Source organism: Martes martes (genome assembly GCF_963455335.1).
Source record: "Martes martes genome assembly, chromosome: 10".
Classification (NCBI taxonomy): domain Eukaryota; kingdom Metazoa; phylum Chordata; class Mammalia; order Carnivora; family Mustelidae; genus Martes; species Martes martes.
In genome coordinates, this window is record NC_137898.1 from 56,613,508 (window position 1) to 56,631,991 (window position 18,484).

At 37.4% G+C, this 18,484-nt stretch overlaps 1 protein-coding gene and 1 pseudogene across 2 annotated transcripts; one reads left to right on the forward strand and one right to left on the reverse strand.

The window, feature by feature from the left end:
* Window positions 1–7,111: 7,111 nt before the first annotated feature.
* On the forward strand, window positions 7,112–8,050 carry LOC308350118 (olfactory receptor 52J3-like; the record flags this gene model as incomplete). Its single annotated transcript, XM_080815122.1, has 1 exon — window positions 7,112–8,050. One exon carries the CDS (start codon window positions 7,112–7,114, stop codon window positions 8,048–8,050), a length of 939 nt encoding a protein of 312 aa, XP_080671248.1.
* Window positions 8,051–17,309: 9,259 nt separating this feature from the next.
* LOC308350051 (olfactory receptor 52E2-like) lies at window positions 17,310–18,258 on the reverse strand (annotated as a pseudogene). The gene has a single exon. The product of its transcript is annotated as an olfactory receptor 52E2-like (transcript).
* Between the last annotated feature and the right edge of the window lie 226 nt (window positions 18,259–18,484).

Sequence of the window (18,484 nt, forward strand, 5' to 3'; positions counted from 1 at the left end):
CTAGAGTGGGAACTTGGTCTGTGTTGGGATTCCCTAGGGTGAGTGGGGGCAAGAAATCTCTGAGATCTAGATTAACTCCTTTTCTAGTGGAATAGAATATACCAGACTCCAATAGGCCATGTCCTGATTGTGGACCTTGGCTCCCAAATCTACGATTAGCATATTTCCAGGAAAATGATGATGATGATTAAATATTATTATTGTTTTGGTCTTGTAAATTTTTTTAAACATTTTTTCCAATATAGTTCCTGGAATCAGTTTTAAGCTATTACTTTTGAACGTCTTGAAGGGAGAGGGTGCCTTGTCCAGGCTCCAAATATATATAAGCTAATGATTATATTAAGTCTGGGTATATCTTCTTAGTATCATGCAACTACCACATTGAGTCAATATTTATTAAAACTGAAGTGCTAATAAGTAGAGAAGTACACTAAAATTATATCATAATGACTCAATATTTAGCATAGTTACACTATCCTGAAGTGAGGAACTGCATACAGTTTTGAATCGCACAGAAACCTATCATGTCATCCCAGTGGAGGTTTCCCATCAGTAGTGGAAAGCAGAAATAAAAATCCAGAAGGCAGAGGCTAGTCATTTTAATCACTCCTTTCCCGACTACTTATTTAAAGCCATGTACGAATTGCCTTATCCTTTCAATCTCCATTTTGAAACCTGAAAAATGGGGACATTTGTTTCAGTGCCCTATAGTCCTAACATCATACGGGGATATCAACCCTTTTTAGCGATGAAGAGACAGAAACAGAAAAGGAAGAGTAGTTCACATGGGGAGGTAGAGTTGAGTGTTTAAGCTTCCATTCTAGAGGGTTTTCCATGAGTAACAGGAGCTGACCTTGGACATTCAGATGGATACATCAGTTTTATCATTCACTCACTGATGAATTGAAACAACTATACACCGACCATCTACTATGTGTCAGGCGCCATTTAAGGCACTGCCTGTAGAGTAGTAAACAGCATGGACAGTGAAAGACAAGAAACAGAATAAAAAACCACACAGATGACAAAAATGAACTGTGTTGAAATATAAGGCTGGGAAGTAGGAGAGGATGCTGATGGTGAGAGTTAGTCATTCTAAGTAACATTGTCAGGAACGTGACTTTAGGGTAAGGGTCAGGGAAGGTGGAGCAAGTCATGTGGAATCTGGAATGGGGCGATGGCTGTGGGAAAGCTTTCCAGGCAGAGGGAACAGCAAATGCAAAGACACTGAAGCTGAAGCATGCTGGGTGTCATCAAAGAAAATGCAGCTTCCACAGAATCCGAGTCTCAGAGATGTGGACAACATCAAGCCCCCTCAGACTTCCACACACTTAACAAGTCAGAAGGTCATCATTCAACAGAATAAATATCAAAGGAGATCCCCATACAGTGGCTAGTAGTTAGACTAGTTCATGGCTACTCTTTCAGTCAAGAAGCCAAATTTAAATCAACTCAATTACTTGTTTGTTTGGTTTGGTTTTATATAGCAAAACAGGGCAACAGAAAAAAAGAAAAAAAAAAAAAACAAACATGTTATCAGAGTATCAATAGTGAACTTTTCTTTTAATTGACTGATAATACATAAATATATTTGCATGCCTTCTCATTCTTTCTTCTACCTAATTACTATGGGATAATCACTATGGGATATTTAAAGATCTCAAAACCACAAAGAAACAGATTTTGCCAACCTTGGTAATAGGCAGAAACTGGCCCATCTCCTCAAAAGGTATTCACATTCGGGTCCTAGGAGACTGTGGGTAGGTTACGTTGCAGAATAAAGGTGAATTTAGATTGCTATCAATCAGGCCTTATATCTGAGACTTTATTCTAGGTTATCTAGATAGGGTCAAGGTAATCACAATGGTCCTTAAAGGTGGAAATGAGAGGCAGCAAAAATCTGGTATCTAAAGGTAAGATGTGAGAAACCCTTGAGGTGCATGGGTGGCTCAGATGGTTAAGCATCTGTCTTTGCCTCACTTCATGATCTCAGAGTTCTGGGATCAAGCCACAAATCAGGCTCCCTGCTCAGTGGGGAGTCTGCTTCTCTCCTTCCCTCTGCCCCTTCCCTACTGCCTGTGCTTTATCATTCTTGTGATCTCTCAAATAAATGAAATTAAACAAAAAATAAAGATGAAAGAAACTCTTGACTAGCTGTTATAGATAATGTGTCTCCCTCCAAATTCATATTTCTAAAATCTAATCCCCAGTGTGATGGTATTTGGAAGCAAGACCTCTCAGAGGGGATAAGGTCATGAAGATGGAGCTTAATTATGGAACGGGGTGGAATTGATATCTTTTTGGAAGATACCCCAAAGTGCTCCCTCCTCCCTTCTGTCATGTGAGGACATAGCAACCATCTGGGAACCAGGAAGCTTCTCACCACAGACTGAATCTGCCTGCACCTTGATCTTGGACTTCAAGTTTCTGCTGTATACAGGCCACCCAATCTATGGTATTCTGTTACAACAACCCAAATGGGCTGACATCAGCCATTGCCAGACTTGAAGACCGAAGGAGACACATGGTCAAGGAATGTGGGCATCTTCTGGAAGCTGGCAAAGTCAAGAGAAAGGATTCACCTCTAAAGCTTCCAGAAAAGAAAGCTACCCTGCTGACATCCTGCTTTTAGCTGACATCCTGATTTTAGTGATATGTTTTGAATTTCTAACCTACAGAAATTTATAACTTTAAAATAATAAATCTGTGTTGTTTTAAGCCACTAAACTTGTGATAATTTATTATGGCAGCAGGAGGAAACAAATCCAACCAACTTCAGATCTGAAAGGAGGATGTAGATGACACACTGTAGCATCCAGAGTAGGAGTTTTGTGTGGCAGAGACACTACTATGAAAGTCCACCTAATTCTTTAGGAATTTGCCTTTCGGTGCTTTTTGCCTCTGGCTTTTCTGAAAACCTCAAGACAGAAACCTTCACATCCCTTCCCTGTCTTTAAAATCTAACTACCCCTTGTATTTGCAGATATGCGCTAGACTGCTCACACTTGTCCTTTAATGACTCTTTCTATTTATTTTGAAGATGGATCGATCTATCTATCACTTAGTTTTAACTTACGTATCACTTAGTTTTAACATCAATTTTAATTATCTGAAGCTTTCTGGGAATGACAGTAGTTATATAGACTGCCATCTTGACAGTAGAAACTGTAACATTTTCTAAAAGCTTGGGAAACCAATTTTTTTAAAGATATCCTATTTGACAATAGGTCTGATCTGAGTGGAGTCATTTTTTCAGTTAATATTCATTTATGATAGCTTTCATTGTTAAATTGTGTATGGTCATTACTTAAACATTTTAAACTCCATAAATTAGAATGAGAGGCAATAATATTGTCTGTATTGCAGTGACCCCCCCAAACATTTTGACATTGTTTTGCTGTTTCAAAATATGTTGTTTTGTATTTTTGACTTGCTCATTGAAATTATATCATATGTTATTTTATATAGTTCATGTACACCTATAAATGAAAGTGTATACATTATGTGTAGATTCCTCATGCAGTTTAATTTTAATGGAAGTATAATATCTTTGAGTGAATACAGTCTTCTGTCCATTTAAGTACTTATTTTTTTTTGCAATAATTCAAAAATTTTTGTGCACAAGGCTCATTTGATAGTAGTTAACATGATTATTCAACATTTCCAATGATCCTTATTTCTTCATTTATAGCCATTTAAAAGCTTTGGACATTTTCCATCAGCTGGTAGTAATCCTTTAGCATTTCTTATTGTTTCAGTTGGCTGGCAAAGGAGTCTGTTAGTTTTTGTTTATCTCAAAATGTCTTTATAAGTAACTGAAGACGAAAAATAGAATTTGAGTAGACATTTGTAGTTGAATTTAGTAATCAAATACTTCCTATAATGAAATCCTAGGCCCACATATGTTCCCTAGTGAACTCTATCCTATGTGTAAAGAGTAATTAATGTCTCATAACAGTACAAACTCTTCCAAATCGTATGAGTGGGAAATCCAGTATCTGAACTGAATCAGACCAACTCTAGGATAGGATATATTCACCACTTCTCTCTGTGGCTTCTGTAACATAGATATGATAAACTGTCAAGGAGGAAGATTGAGAAGATCAATTATGGACAAAGGACAGTGGGACCAAAAACTCACAGATGTCAATCCCCATAGTCAAACATTCAATGAACCTAGAGCATGTGGTCAGGTCCGTGTAGGGAGATAGTGAGTACTCACGTTGAAAATGGGTCTCCCTGGGCACCTGGGTAGCTCAGTGGGTTAAGCCTCTCCCTTCGGCTCAGGTCATGATTGATCTCAGTGTCTTGGGATCAAGCCCCTTATTGGGCTCTCTGCTCAGCAGGGACCCTGCTTTCCCCCCACCCCACCTCTCTGCCTGCCTCTCTGCCTACTTGTGATCTCTCTGTCTGTCAAATGAATAAATAAAATCTTAAAAAGGAAAGAAAATGGGTCTCCTAGGCCAGGTTATTATTATTATTATTATTATTATTATTATTATAAAGAATTTATTTATTTATTTGACAGAGAGAGATCACAAGTAGGCAGAGAGGCAGGCAGAGGGGCAGGCAGAGAGAGAGGGAAGCAGGCTTCCTGCCGAGAAGATATGGGACTCGATCCCAGGACCCTGAGATCATGACCTGAGCTGAAGGCAGAAGCTTAACCCACTGAGCCACCCAGGCGCCCCAGGTTATTATTTTTTAATGTAGAATATGGATTAAGTATCTTTTTTTTTTTATGTAAGAAACAACAATCCATAGAATTGCGCTGCAAAATATTACTTAGGGGGAGATAGGATGTATCTATCTTTATATCATATAGTAATGATAATATTTGTATGTTTTTGCCCCACATTTGTAGTTTTCTCTCTATGAATTCCTATTCATGTCACTTTTTCTTAGGCTTCTTTTTCTCTAAGTCATAGTCGAGACTTTTACCGGTAATCTCAGAGGATTTGGTCCCGTGGCACAATTTATACTAGAAAACTGAGCTCTAATTTTATAAGCAATTAAAACCTCAGTATAAAACGATTCTCCTTGAGCTGTTTTTAGAAAAAAAGGAAAAAAAAAGCACATAGAGCTGTGCTACTTGAGATTTTCCTTGTGTCTCTCTTCCTGTGGAGGAATTCATCATCAAAGATGGATTTTATACTAGAAAACTGAGTTCTAATTTTATAAGCAACTAAAACCTCAGTATAAAACGATTCTCCTTGAACTTTTGTTGTTGTTGTTGCTGTTGTTATTGTTTCGTTTTGTTTTTAAGAAAAACACACAGAGCTGTGCTACTTGAAATTTTCCTTGTGTCTCTCTTCCTGTGGAGGAATTCATCATCAAAGATGAATGGGGTTTTGATTTCAGTATGTACTGTAGTCAAATGAAAGGGAGATGGTTAAAGGTGGCTGAGAAGAGCTACTGGCTTGTTATGATAAGCATCATGTGGTCCAACTTCTGAATCTAATGGGGGAAGAAACTTGCAACATATTTTTTTTTTCCTGAAAAATTTTTTTTTCATTGTAGTTTGTTTGTTTGTTTTTACTGTTTTAAGTTTAACCTTGCAACTTTTAAATGGAGATTGGGTATCTTTAAAAATATCTGGATAATTCAAGGCATTTAAAAATGCATCTGAAGAATGATTATATAGTTGGTCGATAATGTATCGTTTCTGTTTCTGCTGTGGGTTATAGGGAATGAATGAGATGGACCTCCGAAGCACAGTGGAAACCTGAGGTGAGCAGTGCCATGTTATTGAGAGTTTATTTTCAGAGAGAAACCCAAGGCAGGCGTTTGGGGGTTAGAAGGCTTGTTCCTGGCTAGCATCCCACTACTGGACAGCGGCTGTTACCTGGAGTTTCAGTTCTTAATAAAGCACAAACAAGGGAGGCATTGCAAAATACAGCTCTTCTCTCCTCTCCACAAACACACACACGTCTAATCTTAGAATGTGTATAGCATTATTTTTGCCTTGTTATGCTTCCCAGAGAAATATGAAGTTATATAACGCATAAAAACTGGAGCCTGTGCTACTATTTCTGACCTCAAACCACTCCGTCTCGAGGTGGAGACCTAGAGAATGTCCATTTATTTCATTATTTGAGCTTATGAGTGACTAGGTGCTTCATCATTTTGAAGGCATTGCAGAAGCCACCTTCTCTGTGCCCTTTAAACAACTACAGAGAGCAGTTCTGTACAGACTTTGTTTTCCAGACAGTTTTGTGCTGCTCACAATGCCTTCTTCAGGTCCCTGCCCCCTGTAGCCTTCTAGGCAGTCTTTTACCCACATTCCTAGTTCATCAGGCAGAAGGAGTGAACGTAGTACACGTTCATTCTGTAGCAGTTGTAAACTTGGCGGGTTTTCCCAGACGATCTGATATGGCATGGAGAGTAAATAAAGAAGCTTTCAAATACTGCTAGAAATCACCATTCCCTTAACACTCTGTAAGGCAATGGGCTAGGCAATGGGTTGGTCTTGGGAACATAGAGACATGAACAAAAATAGACATACGGTTTATCACTATCTTTCTTTTGGGGATGTTTCAGGTATAGAGGTGTATGACCTAGCCTGTGGTTTTGATTGTGGCAATGTACTTCTGATATTCTGCTTATCTTTGATAGGATGTTTGGCCAGATCGTGGCATTTTCTCTATGTCAATAAGTGATGAATGAATCATTAGATAATTTCTACATTTCCTAATTATGGAAGTGTCTGTCACGTTGCTTCTAGCTGGCTGTCGCCTCTTGGATTATATCTGCATTTCTATGTGTGCATCCTTGATTTTTTGCATATCTCTCTTCAGACAGGAGCTTTACAAAAGGTACAGAGCATACAAAATTGTTCCATTTTTAATAGCACGTTCTGTCTTATAATTTTGCCGTTGGCTTGCTGAAAAGCCTTGTAGGTTAAAAAAAGAGTATTGGATTCTTTGAGAGTGGCCTATTTAAATGATTATGGCTTGGCTTATAATAACAAAATATATTAACAAGCCCTTTCAAATAGCAACCTTTTTCATTTTCACTATATATTGAAGGACAAAGCTAGTCATTTTCATGATCACCTTCAAACTTTTTTCCCCTCTTTGTAGGAATGACTTCTCCTTTTCTGTCATTTGGAAGGATGTTTTATCCCAACAGGAGTACTTTTCACCCAACCACATTCTTTCTTGTTGGAATCCCCGGTCTGGAAGGGGCTCATGCCTGGATCTCTCTGCCTTTCTGCTCAGTTTACCTTTTGGCTTTACTGGGCAATGCCACAATTCTGCTGGTTATCAAAATGGAGCAGAGCCTGCGGAAGGAGCCCATGTTCTACTTTCTGGCCCTCCTTTCAACTATCGATTTGGCCCTTTCCACAACCTCTGTGCCCCGCATGCTGGGTATCTTCTGGTTTGATGCTCATGAGATTAACTTTGGGGCTTGTGTGACCCAGATGTTTTTGATCCATGCCTTCACTGGCATGGAAGCCGAAGTCCTGGTGGCCATGGCATTTGACCGCTATGTGGCCATCTGTGCTCCACTCCACTATACGACCATCTTGACATCCCGGGTGCTGGTGGGCATCAGTGTATGCATCGTGTTTCGTCCAGTTTTGTTTACACTTCCCATAGTTTATCTCATCTACCGCCTGCCCTTCTGTCAGGCTCGTGTAATAGCTCATTCCTACTGTGAACACATGGGCATCGCAAAACTGTCCTGTGGAAACATCCGTATCAATGCCATCTATGGGCTCTTCGTGGTCTCTCTCTTTCTGCTGAACCTGGTCCTTATTTGCATCTCCTATGTCTACATTCTGCGAGCTGTCTTCCGCCTCCCATCACAGGATGCTCGGCTAAAAGCACTCAGCACGTGTGGCTCTCACGTTGGGGTCATCTGTGTTTTCTATATCCCCTCAGTGTTCTCCTTCCTCACTCACCGATTTGGACACAACATACCACGCTACATTCACATTCTTGTTGCCAACCTCTATTTGGTTATCCCACCTTCACTCAACCCCATCATTTATGGTGTAAGGACCAAACAGATTCGAGAGCGAGTGCTCCGTGTCTTTGCCAAAAAGTAGGTACTCTTGCCTCTGTTTACCAAGAATTTTGACCTAGCAGGGAAAATGTGGGCTCTTTTTTGAGATTTTTTCTCTGTCCAAATTTAGTGCTGCCAAATTATATTCCAGAGCATTTGATCTTGGCCCATTGTTGATTCTATGATTTGAATAATCTTTAAAATATTTCAAGTTCAAGGACCTATTCCTTGGAAGGAAGAAGTTTTTGTATTACTTCACTCAGTGTGAGAGTGGTTAGTCCAAACAATGACCCTTGTCATCATTACATTTGCAGTGCTTTTTTTCTCCCCCCATTTTTACGTCCTACTTTTCCCTCCCTTCAACAAAAGTAAGACAAGGAAACATCCAACAAATGTCCTCACAGCATGGAATTAAAAACCATTATTACTGAGACTTATTTATCTTGATTTTTATTCTTCATTAAATATATGAGACATTTAATTTGAAATGACCTGTGAATCTTACCCCATCCAGTTCCAGTTTTGTCTTATCCTCAGAGACGGGAATGACCACTACATGTTTTTCATCTCTCTTAGAGTCTAACGTGATCTTTTCAAACTCAATAATTTCTAAGGGGTTTAGGAGTATAATTTTTTTATTTCATGTAAATGGTACTCTATTGTGTATCATTTCACAGACAATTGTTTCACTTACTATTAAATTTAGAGATATGTGTATATTAATACTTATGAGATTTGGTATTCCTTTTTAAATGTACTAGAATCTTTCCTTTGCATTTGATCTTTTCATAATTTGAACATATATAATATTTAGTTATTTTAAATTCAGAATCAATGTTGTGACATTTCTATGAATCAAGTTTGTACATATTTGAAAAATTTCTAAAGGTTCTATGCTCAGAAAAAGAAGGATCATCAGATAGTACGTTACTGATTGAATAGGTCATGTTCTTTATTTTTATGGTGTTTACTGATTTCCTTGCCTCCTCTTCAAATTTCTGCCTAGCTTCTTAAAAGTCTCATAGCATGAGTTTTTGATTACACTTGACACAGTAACACTTTCCTATAAGCCCTTTATATTTAATACCTTATTTTCATATGGCAGATTAAATTTTTAAATGAAATCAATACTGATTATATTACCTATGACACATGACTTTATCACTTTCCAACTTAGGGCTACTGCCTAGCTTTATTATATATCAACATCCCAACATCTGTATTGTTACTGGGGTGTGTGTTTGTTAAGTTTTACTTTTAATTCCAATCTAACTACAATTTATTTTAAGGTGAGAGGTAAGAAAATGAAATATCTTTATATTTCTATTTCTAACTTATTTAATAACATAAATGACTTAGTAACTCATTACTTCAGAACTGATTTTCATATATTCTTTTTTCATATTAAATTTCAATTTGTACAAGAGTCTCTTTTCATTTTTATAGTTGGTTTGTCTGTTCTTGAACCAGTATCACAAGATTTTTCATCACTACAAAATTATATTTTTTAATAACTTTTAGAGCTGATTATCCTCCTGTATGTTTTTTTTATTCTCCCTTTGTTCTTTAAACTAATTTGTAGAAAAATAAAATAACAGGTTGTCATTTTGTTGTACTTAAAAAATAAAATACCCTGATGGAATTTTGAGTTCATTTATGATTTGGTTCATTTACTATCAATTAATTAAACAATGTGTCTTTAATTCCTTAAAGTATTAACTGAGAATTGATTGTGCTCCTCACTTGGACAAGCACAGATGGTAAAATGTGTCTTGGTGAGATACTGCACTGTGACCTTGCTAGCACACTGTTTCCCACAATTCTCTTCCTTGTAAGTTTCTAGTTTAGAGTTGGTCACATCAGAAATTCATATGCTCTGGGAGCAAATGTGAAACAGCAACCACTGTTTTCTGTGGTTCGATATTGTTTGTATGCAGAGACAGAGAAACACAGTGATACTAGAGAATTCTCATTTCTCCCCATATCCTTCAGCAACACACAACTCCCCACAGCTACTGATCTGTTTATTAACAGTGATCACAAATGCACCACCAGATATTCTACTGCAAACACAGAAGCAGTAGCCAGGAATAACAAACCATCTTCTTACATTTCTACACTCACTTCCTTTATGATCCCATCTCAGAAGCTGAGAATACCTGGTTTTCCGCAAACACCAACTAATTCATGCAGGCCTAATCTGGCTAGAAATTTGTTTGATCTTTCTTCTTCCCTACATCCTCCCACAATTGTATCTAATTCCTAGAATAAATTCTTTATTCCTTAATACTCATAGTAGTTCTGAACCCTAACTGACGTAAGTATAGATACCAGAAGAACTTCCTGGGTAACAAATTCTTAAGAATGAAATTTGGCATTGGTTCCTCACCTAATTAGGCTTAGGGAAATAGGGCCTATGCTGCTATAGGCAAAGGGGACATTGGTGGTATGTAGAATATGGTGACAAACATATATTTTTACTTTCTATAAGCAAGTGCTTAAAAAAGGCAAGGCTTTGAGTGTCCAAGTATTTCTGCCAAATATTTTAGTAAGAATGAGAAAAGTACAGATTTGCTCTTTCTGGGATACACAAGCTGGAGAAGAAGGATAAAGGAAATAATGAGTCAACAACCTCAGGGCTTTAAATATCTAGCCTAAGGCCCAGGCAAGGATACAAAGTATGCTAGCCTATATTAAACAAACAAACAAACAAACAAACAAAACAAAACAACAAAAAAACCCTCCTAATGTTCTGCTAGGTCATTTTTTTTAGAAAGAAATAGAACTCTAAATTTGGAATGGCATTATGTGAGTAGACTTCAGTGAAGCAAATCCTAAGTTCTGCCAAACCCCCTTTACTATTTGAAGCAGCTCTTCTTCTCTTGTATGAGGTACATAGTCTCCCCCTATTCAGAGAAAATATAATATCTTCCCCTGAGGTAACTGGCTTAAAATGGACTGGTGATCTATGCCATAAAAATTCCCACCGCTCTGTATGGTTTCTGAGAATAGTGGTGTCTAATAGGAATAAAATGGAATAAAATGTAGGTCACTTATTATTATTAAAATTAAATATTAATAAAATGTAGGTCACTTATTATTATTAAAATTTTCTCTTGACCATGTTATGAAAACTAAAAATAAGTAAAATTAATTCAATAGAATGCTTAATCTAACTTAATATTATCCAAATGTATTTAAACATAAAATCAATAATATACCTAACAATTAAATGTTTGATATCATTTATGTTTGATATCATTAAATGATAAAAGTAATCCAGTATTTAACACAAAAATCCAGTATTTAACACAAAAAAGTATTTAACACAAAAAAGTAATCCAGTATTTAACACAAAACACAGCTTATTTTGTACACTAAATTTTCAATAGCTAAAATAAAATGCAAAACAAAACATTATGTTGAACTGAAAAATATTTTATATGGCTTCAGATTTTAAACTTTAATTAAAATGAATAAAGATTAAAAATTCATTCCTTCAGGGGCACCTGGGTGGCTCAGTGGCTTATTAAGCCTCTGCCTTCGGCTCAGGTCATGATCTCAGGGTCCTGGGATCGAGCCCCGCATCGGGCTCTCTGCTCAGCGGGGAGCCTGCTTCTTCCTCTCTCTCTGCCTGCCTCTCTGCCTACTTATGATCTCTCTCTCTGTCCAATAAATAAATAAGTAAAATCTTAAAGAAAAATAATTCATTCCTTCAGTTGAATTTGCCACATTTCAGACGTTCAATAATCAGATATGGCTAGTGTCTAGATCTACGATTGGACAGAAATGCTAGAAGGATCCAGAAATAAACTATATTAACCAAAGAACTGTAAGATTTTGTCAGTTTATACAGAGAAAGCCTGAGGAACATGTGTGATACAAAATTCTGAGTACTGGATCTGAGTAGAAGAAATATGACATAACGTGAGGCTGAGTTGTATCTAATATGAGGACCTTAAAGAGAGATTCTGGACCCAGTGTATTTGAGAATGTTTGGATAGTTGACTGATACCTGTACTCAAAGATGGTCTTCAGCAAATGAACTGAAATGCCAGAATCTTCCTGAGGAAAACCAGAAAGGAAAGTTTCCAAAGACTCAGGGAACATAGAATGTTAGAGTGGATTTATCATGCCTAATCAACCAGCCCTTAACTCTGCCCTAGAGTCCCTAAAACACATTCTCCACATCACGACTGTGAGAAATATATTCCTGAGGAGAACCTAGCAAACCAGGAGAAGTTCTGTTGGGGCTACTTTCTGCAGGTCAGGAATGATGTCAGGAATTTTTGCTGTCAGGCTGTGTTTCCTGAATTCAATCTTGAGAGCACTCTGAAACCTGGACCCCATTGAACTGGAGGCTGTCTTCCCCTGAAGAAGGATCCTACTGGACAGCCAAATATACACTGGTCTTCTTGAAAGGGACATGCGATCATTTATCATCAAGACAATGCATTGAAAAAGAAAAGCAAAGCTGGAGGCACCATAATTCTGAACTTCAAGCTCTATGACAAAGCTGTAGTCATCAAGACAGTGTGGCACTGGCACAAAAACAGACACATAGATCAATGGAACAGAATAGAGAACCCAGAAATGGACCCATAACTGTATGGTCAACTAATCTTCAACAAAGCAGGAAAAAATATCCAGTGGAAAAAAAGACAGTCTCTTCAAAAATGATTTTGAGAAAATTGGATAATTACATGATAAGAATGGCACTTTCTTGCCCCATACACACAAGTGAATTCAAAATAGATGAAAGAACTAAAAGTGAGACAGGAAACCATTACATCTTAGAGGAGACCACAGGCAGCAATGTCTGTGACCTCAGCTGCAGGAGCTTCTCACTAGTCAAGTCTCTGGAGGCACCAGAAACCAAAGTAAAAATGAGCTATTGGGATTTCATCAAGGTAAAAATCTTTTGCCCAACTAAAGAAACATTCAACAAATTTAAAGGCAACTTTGGAATGGGAGAAGATATTTGCAAATAACATGAATAAAAAAGGGTTAGTATCCAAAATCTACAAAGAACCTATCAAACTCAACACCCAAAACACAAATAATCTTGTTAAGAAATGGGCAGAAGACATGAACAGAAATTTTTTTTCAAAGAAGACATTCAGATGACTAACAGACACATGAAAAGATGCTCAACATCACCTATCATCAGAGAAATACAAATCAAAACCATGATGAGATACCACCTCACAATGGTCAGAATGGCTAAAATTAACAACCCAGGAAGGAACAGATGTTGGTGAGGATGCAGAAAATGGAGAACTACCCTACAACTCAGCAATGACATTACTTGGAATTTACACAAAGGATGCAAAAATACTGATTCTGAAGGAGTACATGCCTCCCGATGTTTATAGAAGCATTATCAATAATAGCCAAATTATGGAAAGAGTACACATATCCCTCGACTGACGAATGAATAAAGAAGAGGTTGTACACACACACACACACACACACACCACAGAGGAATATTATTTAGCCATCAAAAATCTTGAAATCTTGATGAAATCTTGAAATCTTGAAATGAAATCTTGAAATCTTGAAATGAAATCTTGTCATTTGCTGATGGAACTGGATTATATTATGCTAAGCTAAATAAGTCAGTCAGAGAAAGACCAAAACCATATGTTCCACTCATATGTGGTGTGGAATTTAAGAAACAAAACAGAGGAACATATGGGAAGGGGGGAAAAAAAAAGAGAGGAGAACAAACTATAAGAGACTCTTAATGATAGGGAAAAAATTGAGGGTTAAATATATGGTTGACAACTTTCTAATTACAAAAATAAATATAAATATTTACATCAGAAGTCTGAAGTAGTTACCAGCCTATAATATAATATTTCATCACACCAGCTGCATTTAAATTTCAGTTGATCAAAGATAGAGGGAAAATAAAAGGAGATATAAATAAGAAAAGTCATAAACAAAGAAAGAAAAGAAAACCTGGTCAGATACAAAATTCTTAAAGACAACACAAGTGTCAGTTAAGAATTAAATACTATTTTTACTATCCTGAAAAAAAAATAGACTTAATATGTTTACTAGAATAGCTTTGGTACAGACATTATAGAGAAAAGTATGAAGTTTCTTCAAAAAAAGAAAAAAAAAAAGAACTACTATACGATCCTGCAACTCCACTTCCTGGTAAATACCTTAAGGAATAAGATCAGTGGCTCAAAAATATGTGCACTCTTGAGTTCATTGGATCATTAGTCATGGTAGCCAGATAAGGAGACAACCTAAGTATCCACTGACAAATGAATAGATAAAGAAACCGTTGTACATGTAAACAATATAATATTATGTAATACTACTTGGTCTTAAAAAGAAAGAAAATTTTCCAAGAGGGTTTATGCTAAGTGAAATAAGCCAGACACAAAGACAAATACTACATGGTCTAATTTTTATATAGAATCTAAAAAAGTCAATCTCATAGAACCAGACAGTAGAACGGTGGGTAGGGAGGAGAAATATTCATAATGCATATAATCTTTCAATTATAAGATGAAGAGGTGCTGGGGATCTATTGTCCAACATGGCAACTGTAGTTAGTAATACTTTATTGTATTCTTAAAATTTGCTAGAGTAAATCTTAAGTTTTCTCACCACAAAAAACAAAAGGTAACTATGTGAGGTGATGGATGAGCTAATGAAATTGATTGTGTAATCATCATAACATATACATAAAATTGTAACGTGTACACCTTTAAAAATTACATTGGACAAGGTAAATAATGACCACTTTTATCAGTCATATTTCTGTAAATCTGGGAGATCCCCTGTTAATTCATGATATCATATCCTCTAAGCAACCTTAAAATGAGGATGAAACAAAGGGTTATTTTTCTTTCTTTCTTTTTTTTTTTTAAGATTTTATTTATTTATTTGACAGGCAGAGATCACAAGTAAGCAGAGAGGCAGGCAGAGAGAGAGGAAAGGAAGCAGGCTCCCTGCTGGGCAGAGAGCCCAACGCGGGGCTTGATCCCAGGACTGTGGGATCATGACCTGAGTGAAGGCAGAGGCTTTAACCCACTGAGCCACCCAGGCGTCCCCCAAAGGGTTATTTTTTAAGCAAAGAAAACTCAGTACCAGAAAAAGTGCATCAAGTAATATTTAAGTTTATTTCTTCAGACATGAGTAAAACTATTACAGATGAAATTTTAAAGATGCAAAAGGAATGAATAACAACAGACATAGTAAGTATTTGGAAACATTTAAATGAATGTTGACTTTCCAAAACAATAACCCTATGTGCCTAAGTTTCAAAGTTTATGAGAAGTAAATTAAACCAACAGTAGTATATAAGTCAGAAAGTAGAAAAGGGGACTCATTTTTTTTATCCTTTATGAATAGAAAAGAGTAAGACAGCTAGTTTATACTAAAATTTGATAAGTTGCAGGGGCATCTGTAGGACAATGGGAAAAGTAACTGTAAAATTATGTATAAAATCAAAGCAAGGCAAATAAGACTTACTAATCATGATTAAAAAATTCTAAAGAAGGAAATCTTTGTTGTGAAATATCTGTATCTCAGGTTGAAGTAAAAGATAGTAAACATGAGATTTAATTAAGAAAAAGAATAATTATGTTAAATGTGCATGACATTTGTAGTGTATTTAGAATATGAAAGTTGTCAAACTGGTTTAAATATATATTATTTTATTGAAGAGTGTCTTTTTTCCATTGGATATTCTTTCCTGCTTTGTTGAAGATTAGTTGACCACAGAGTTGAGGGTCCATTGCTGGGATTTCTATTCTGTTCCATTGATCCGTGTGTCTGTTTTTGTGCCAAACCATGCTATCTTGATGATCACAGCTTTGAAGTCAGGCATTATGATGCCACAGGCTTTGGTTTTCTTTTTCAACATTCACCCGGTGATTCAGGGTCTTTTCTGGTTCCATACAAATTTTAGGATCGTTTGTTGCAGCTCTGTGAAAACGTCAATGGTATTTTGATAGGGATTGCGTCGAAAGTGTAGGTTGCTCTGGGCAGCACAGACATTTTAATAACGTTTATTCTTTCAGCCCATAGACATGGGATGTTTTTCCATCTCTTTGTGTCTTCCTCCATTTCTATCATAAGTGTTCTGTAATTTCTAGAGTATAGATCCTTCACCTCTTTGGTTAGGTTTATTCCTAGGTATCTAATGGGTTTGGGTGCTATTGTAAATGGAATTGATTCCTTAATTTCTTTCTTCAGTTACATTGTTAGCATATAAGAAAGCAACTGATTTCTGTGACTTGTACCAACTTCCTTACCTGCCACTGCTAACAGGAAGGGTGTCAACAGCACCTTTAAGGGCTAATATGGGGGTCATCTTTAGGAAGAAGCAATCTGCCTCAAAAAAGCAAGACTGGGGCACCTAGGTGGCTTTGTTGGTTAAGCATCTACCTTCATTTGCTCGATCCTGAGATCCAGTGAGCCCTGCATTGGGCTCCTTACTCAGCAGGGAGCCTGCTTCTCCCTCTGCCTTCTGCTCCCCCTGCTTGAGCTTTCTTGCTTTCTGTAATATAAACAAATAAAATCTTTTAAAAAAAGGCAAAAAAAATCGTCTTTGATACTTGTAAATGGAGACAAATTTACTTACCAAAATATAAAAAAGCTGAAAAAAAAAAAAGCTAGATGTTTATAAGTTGAGTTTGCTGACTAATTTTAAACTCTATAAATTCCATAAAGTCAGGGAAAGTGGAATAGTCATCATTTTATCCCCAGCAGCTTGCAGTTATGAAATACACACTCAGAAAGCAATTCCATTCAGAGAAAAAAGAAGCTGCATGAAATATCAACTAATTTAGTGGCAATGGATGCATTCAAAACTGTTGGTATATAAATATCAATCAGATATTTAGGTGAATAGAGCAAAATGACATGACCTATTACATCGAATTTTTTTTTTAAGATTTTATTTATTTATTTCATAGACAGAGATCATGAGTAGGCAGAGAGGCAGGCAGAGAGAGAGGGAGAAGCAGGCTCCCCGTCGAGCAGAGAGCCCAATGCGGGGCTCGATCCCAGGACCCTGGGATCATGACCTGAGCCGAAGGCAGAGGCTTTAACCCACTGAGCCACCCAGGCGCCCCTACATCGAATTTTAAGGGGCAAAGAGGATGCAACAATGCATGTTGGGAAATGGTCTGAAAAGCACATGGAAATTAAATACATTTGAATACTTACAGAATAGAGCCAATATAGATACATATTTTAACATACTTTCTTGGAGAAGGCATCTTTCTGATTTGAGTTTCATAAAATTTCAGATGGAACTGAACACGTATTAGGTGTCATTCTTTTTCCTTTCCTTGTTTCTGTAATAATATTTTCTTTACACGGTCATAGATCTGTTTGGTCCTGACTCCGTATATGACAGGGTTGAGCATTGGTGGCACAAGAACATAAAGATTGGCCAAGAGTATGTGGATATAGCGGGGGACATTTCGGCCAAAGCGATGTGTCATGAAGGAAAAGAGGGCGGGTGTATAGAAGGATGGCACAAACATGAGAACCACATGTGCTGAGGGACTTGAGTCGGGCTTCACGGGAAGGAAGACGGAAAACAGCATGGAGTATCTGAACATAAGACAGGGCAATGGCTATGATGTCAAAGACTAGGTTACAAATTGCACATAAGCCATAGATGATGTTGATCTTGATGCTGGCACAAGAGAGGCGAGCAAGACCCATGTGTTCACAGTAGGTATGGGGAATGACATGATTCCCACAGAAGGGCAATCTCAGGATAAGAAATACAAATGGGAGCGCAAAAATAAATGCTCTCACTAACACACCCACACCGATCAGAGAAACAGCCTTGTTGGTGAGGATGGTGCTATATCGGAGTGGGTTGCAGATGGCCACGTAGCGGTCATAAGCCATTGCCAACAGGACTGCTGACTCCATAAGTGTGAAGCTGTGAATGAAAAACATCTGCACAAGGCAGGCTTCAAAGACGATCTCTCTGAGGTTGAACCAGAAGATCCCGAGCATCTTGGGGATGGTAGCTGTGGACAGACCCAAATCAATAGCAGCCAGCATGGTCAGGAAGTAGAACATAGGCTGGTGTAGGCTGCTCTCAGCCTGGATCACAAACAGAATCATGAAGTTCCTGATGAGTGCAATCATATACACAGCACAAAAGGGAAAGTCGATCCAGATGTGCAGTGTTTCCATTCCTGGGATTCCCAGCAACAAGAAGGAGAAGAGGTGGAATTGGGTGTCATTGGGAAGGAGCATTCTATTTTGTAAGGCATAAGTCTTCAGAAATGTGTGTTGACCCAAACTACAGGTTACCAGAAAGTCTCTGTCCTGTAGAAGACCTAAAGATAATAGAGGACACTTAATTAGCTACTTTTTCTCATTATCACAATGTTCACCAACAGAACCTCCCCCTTCAGTTCTGACCAATTTAGGATTCTGCTAGCTTCTAAATATGATGATGGAAATTAATTCCAGGTGATTG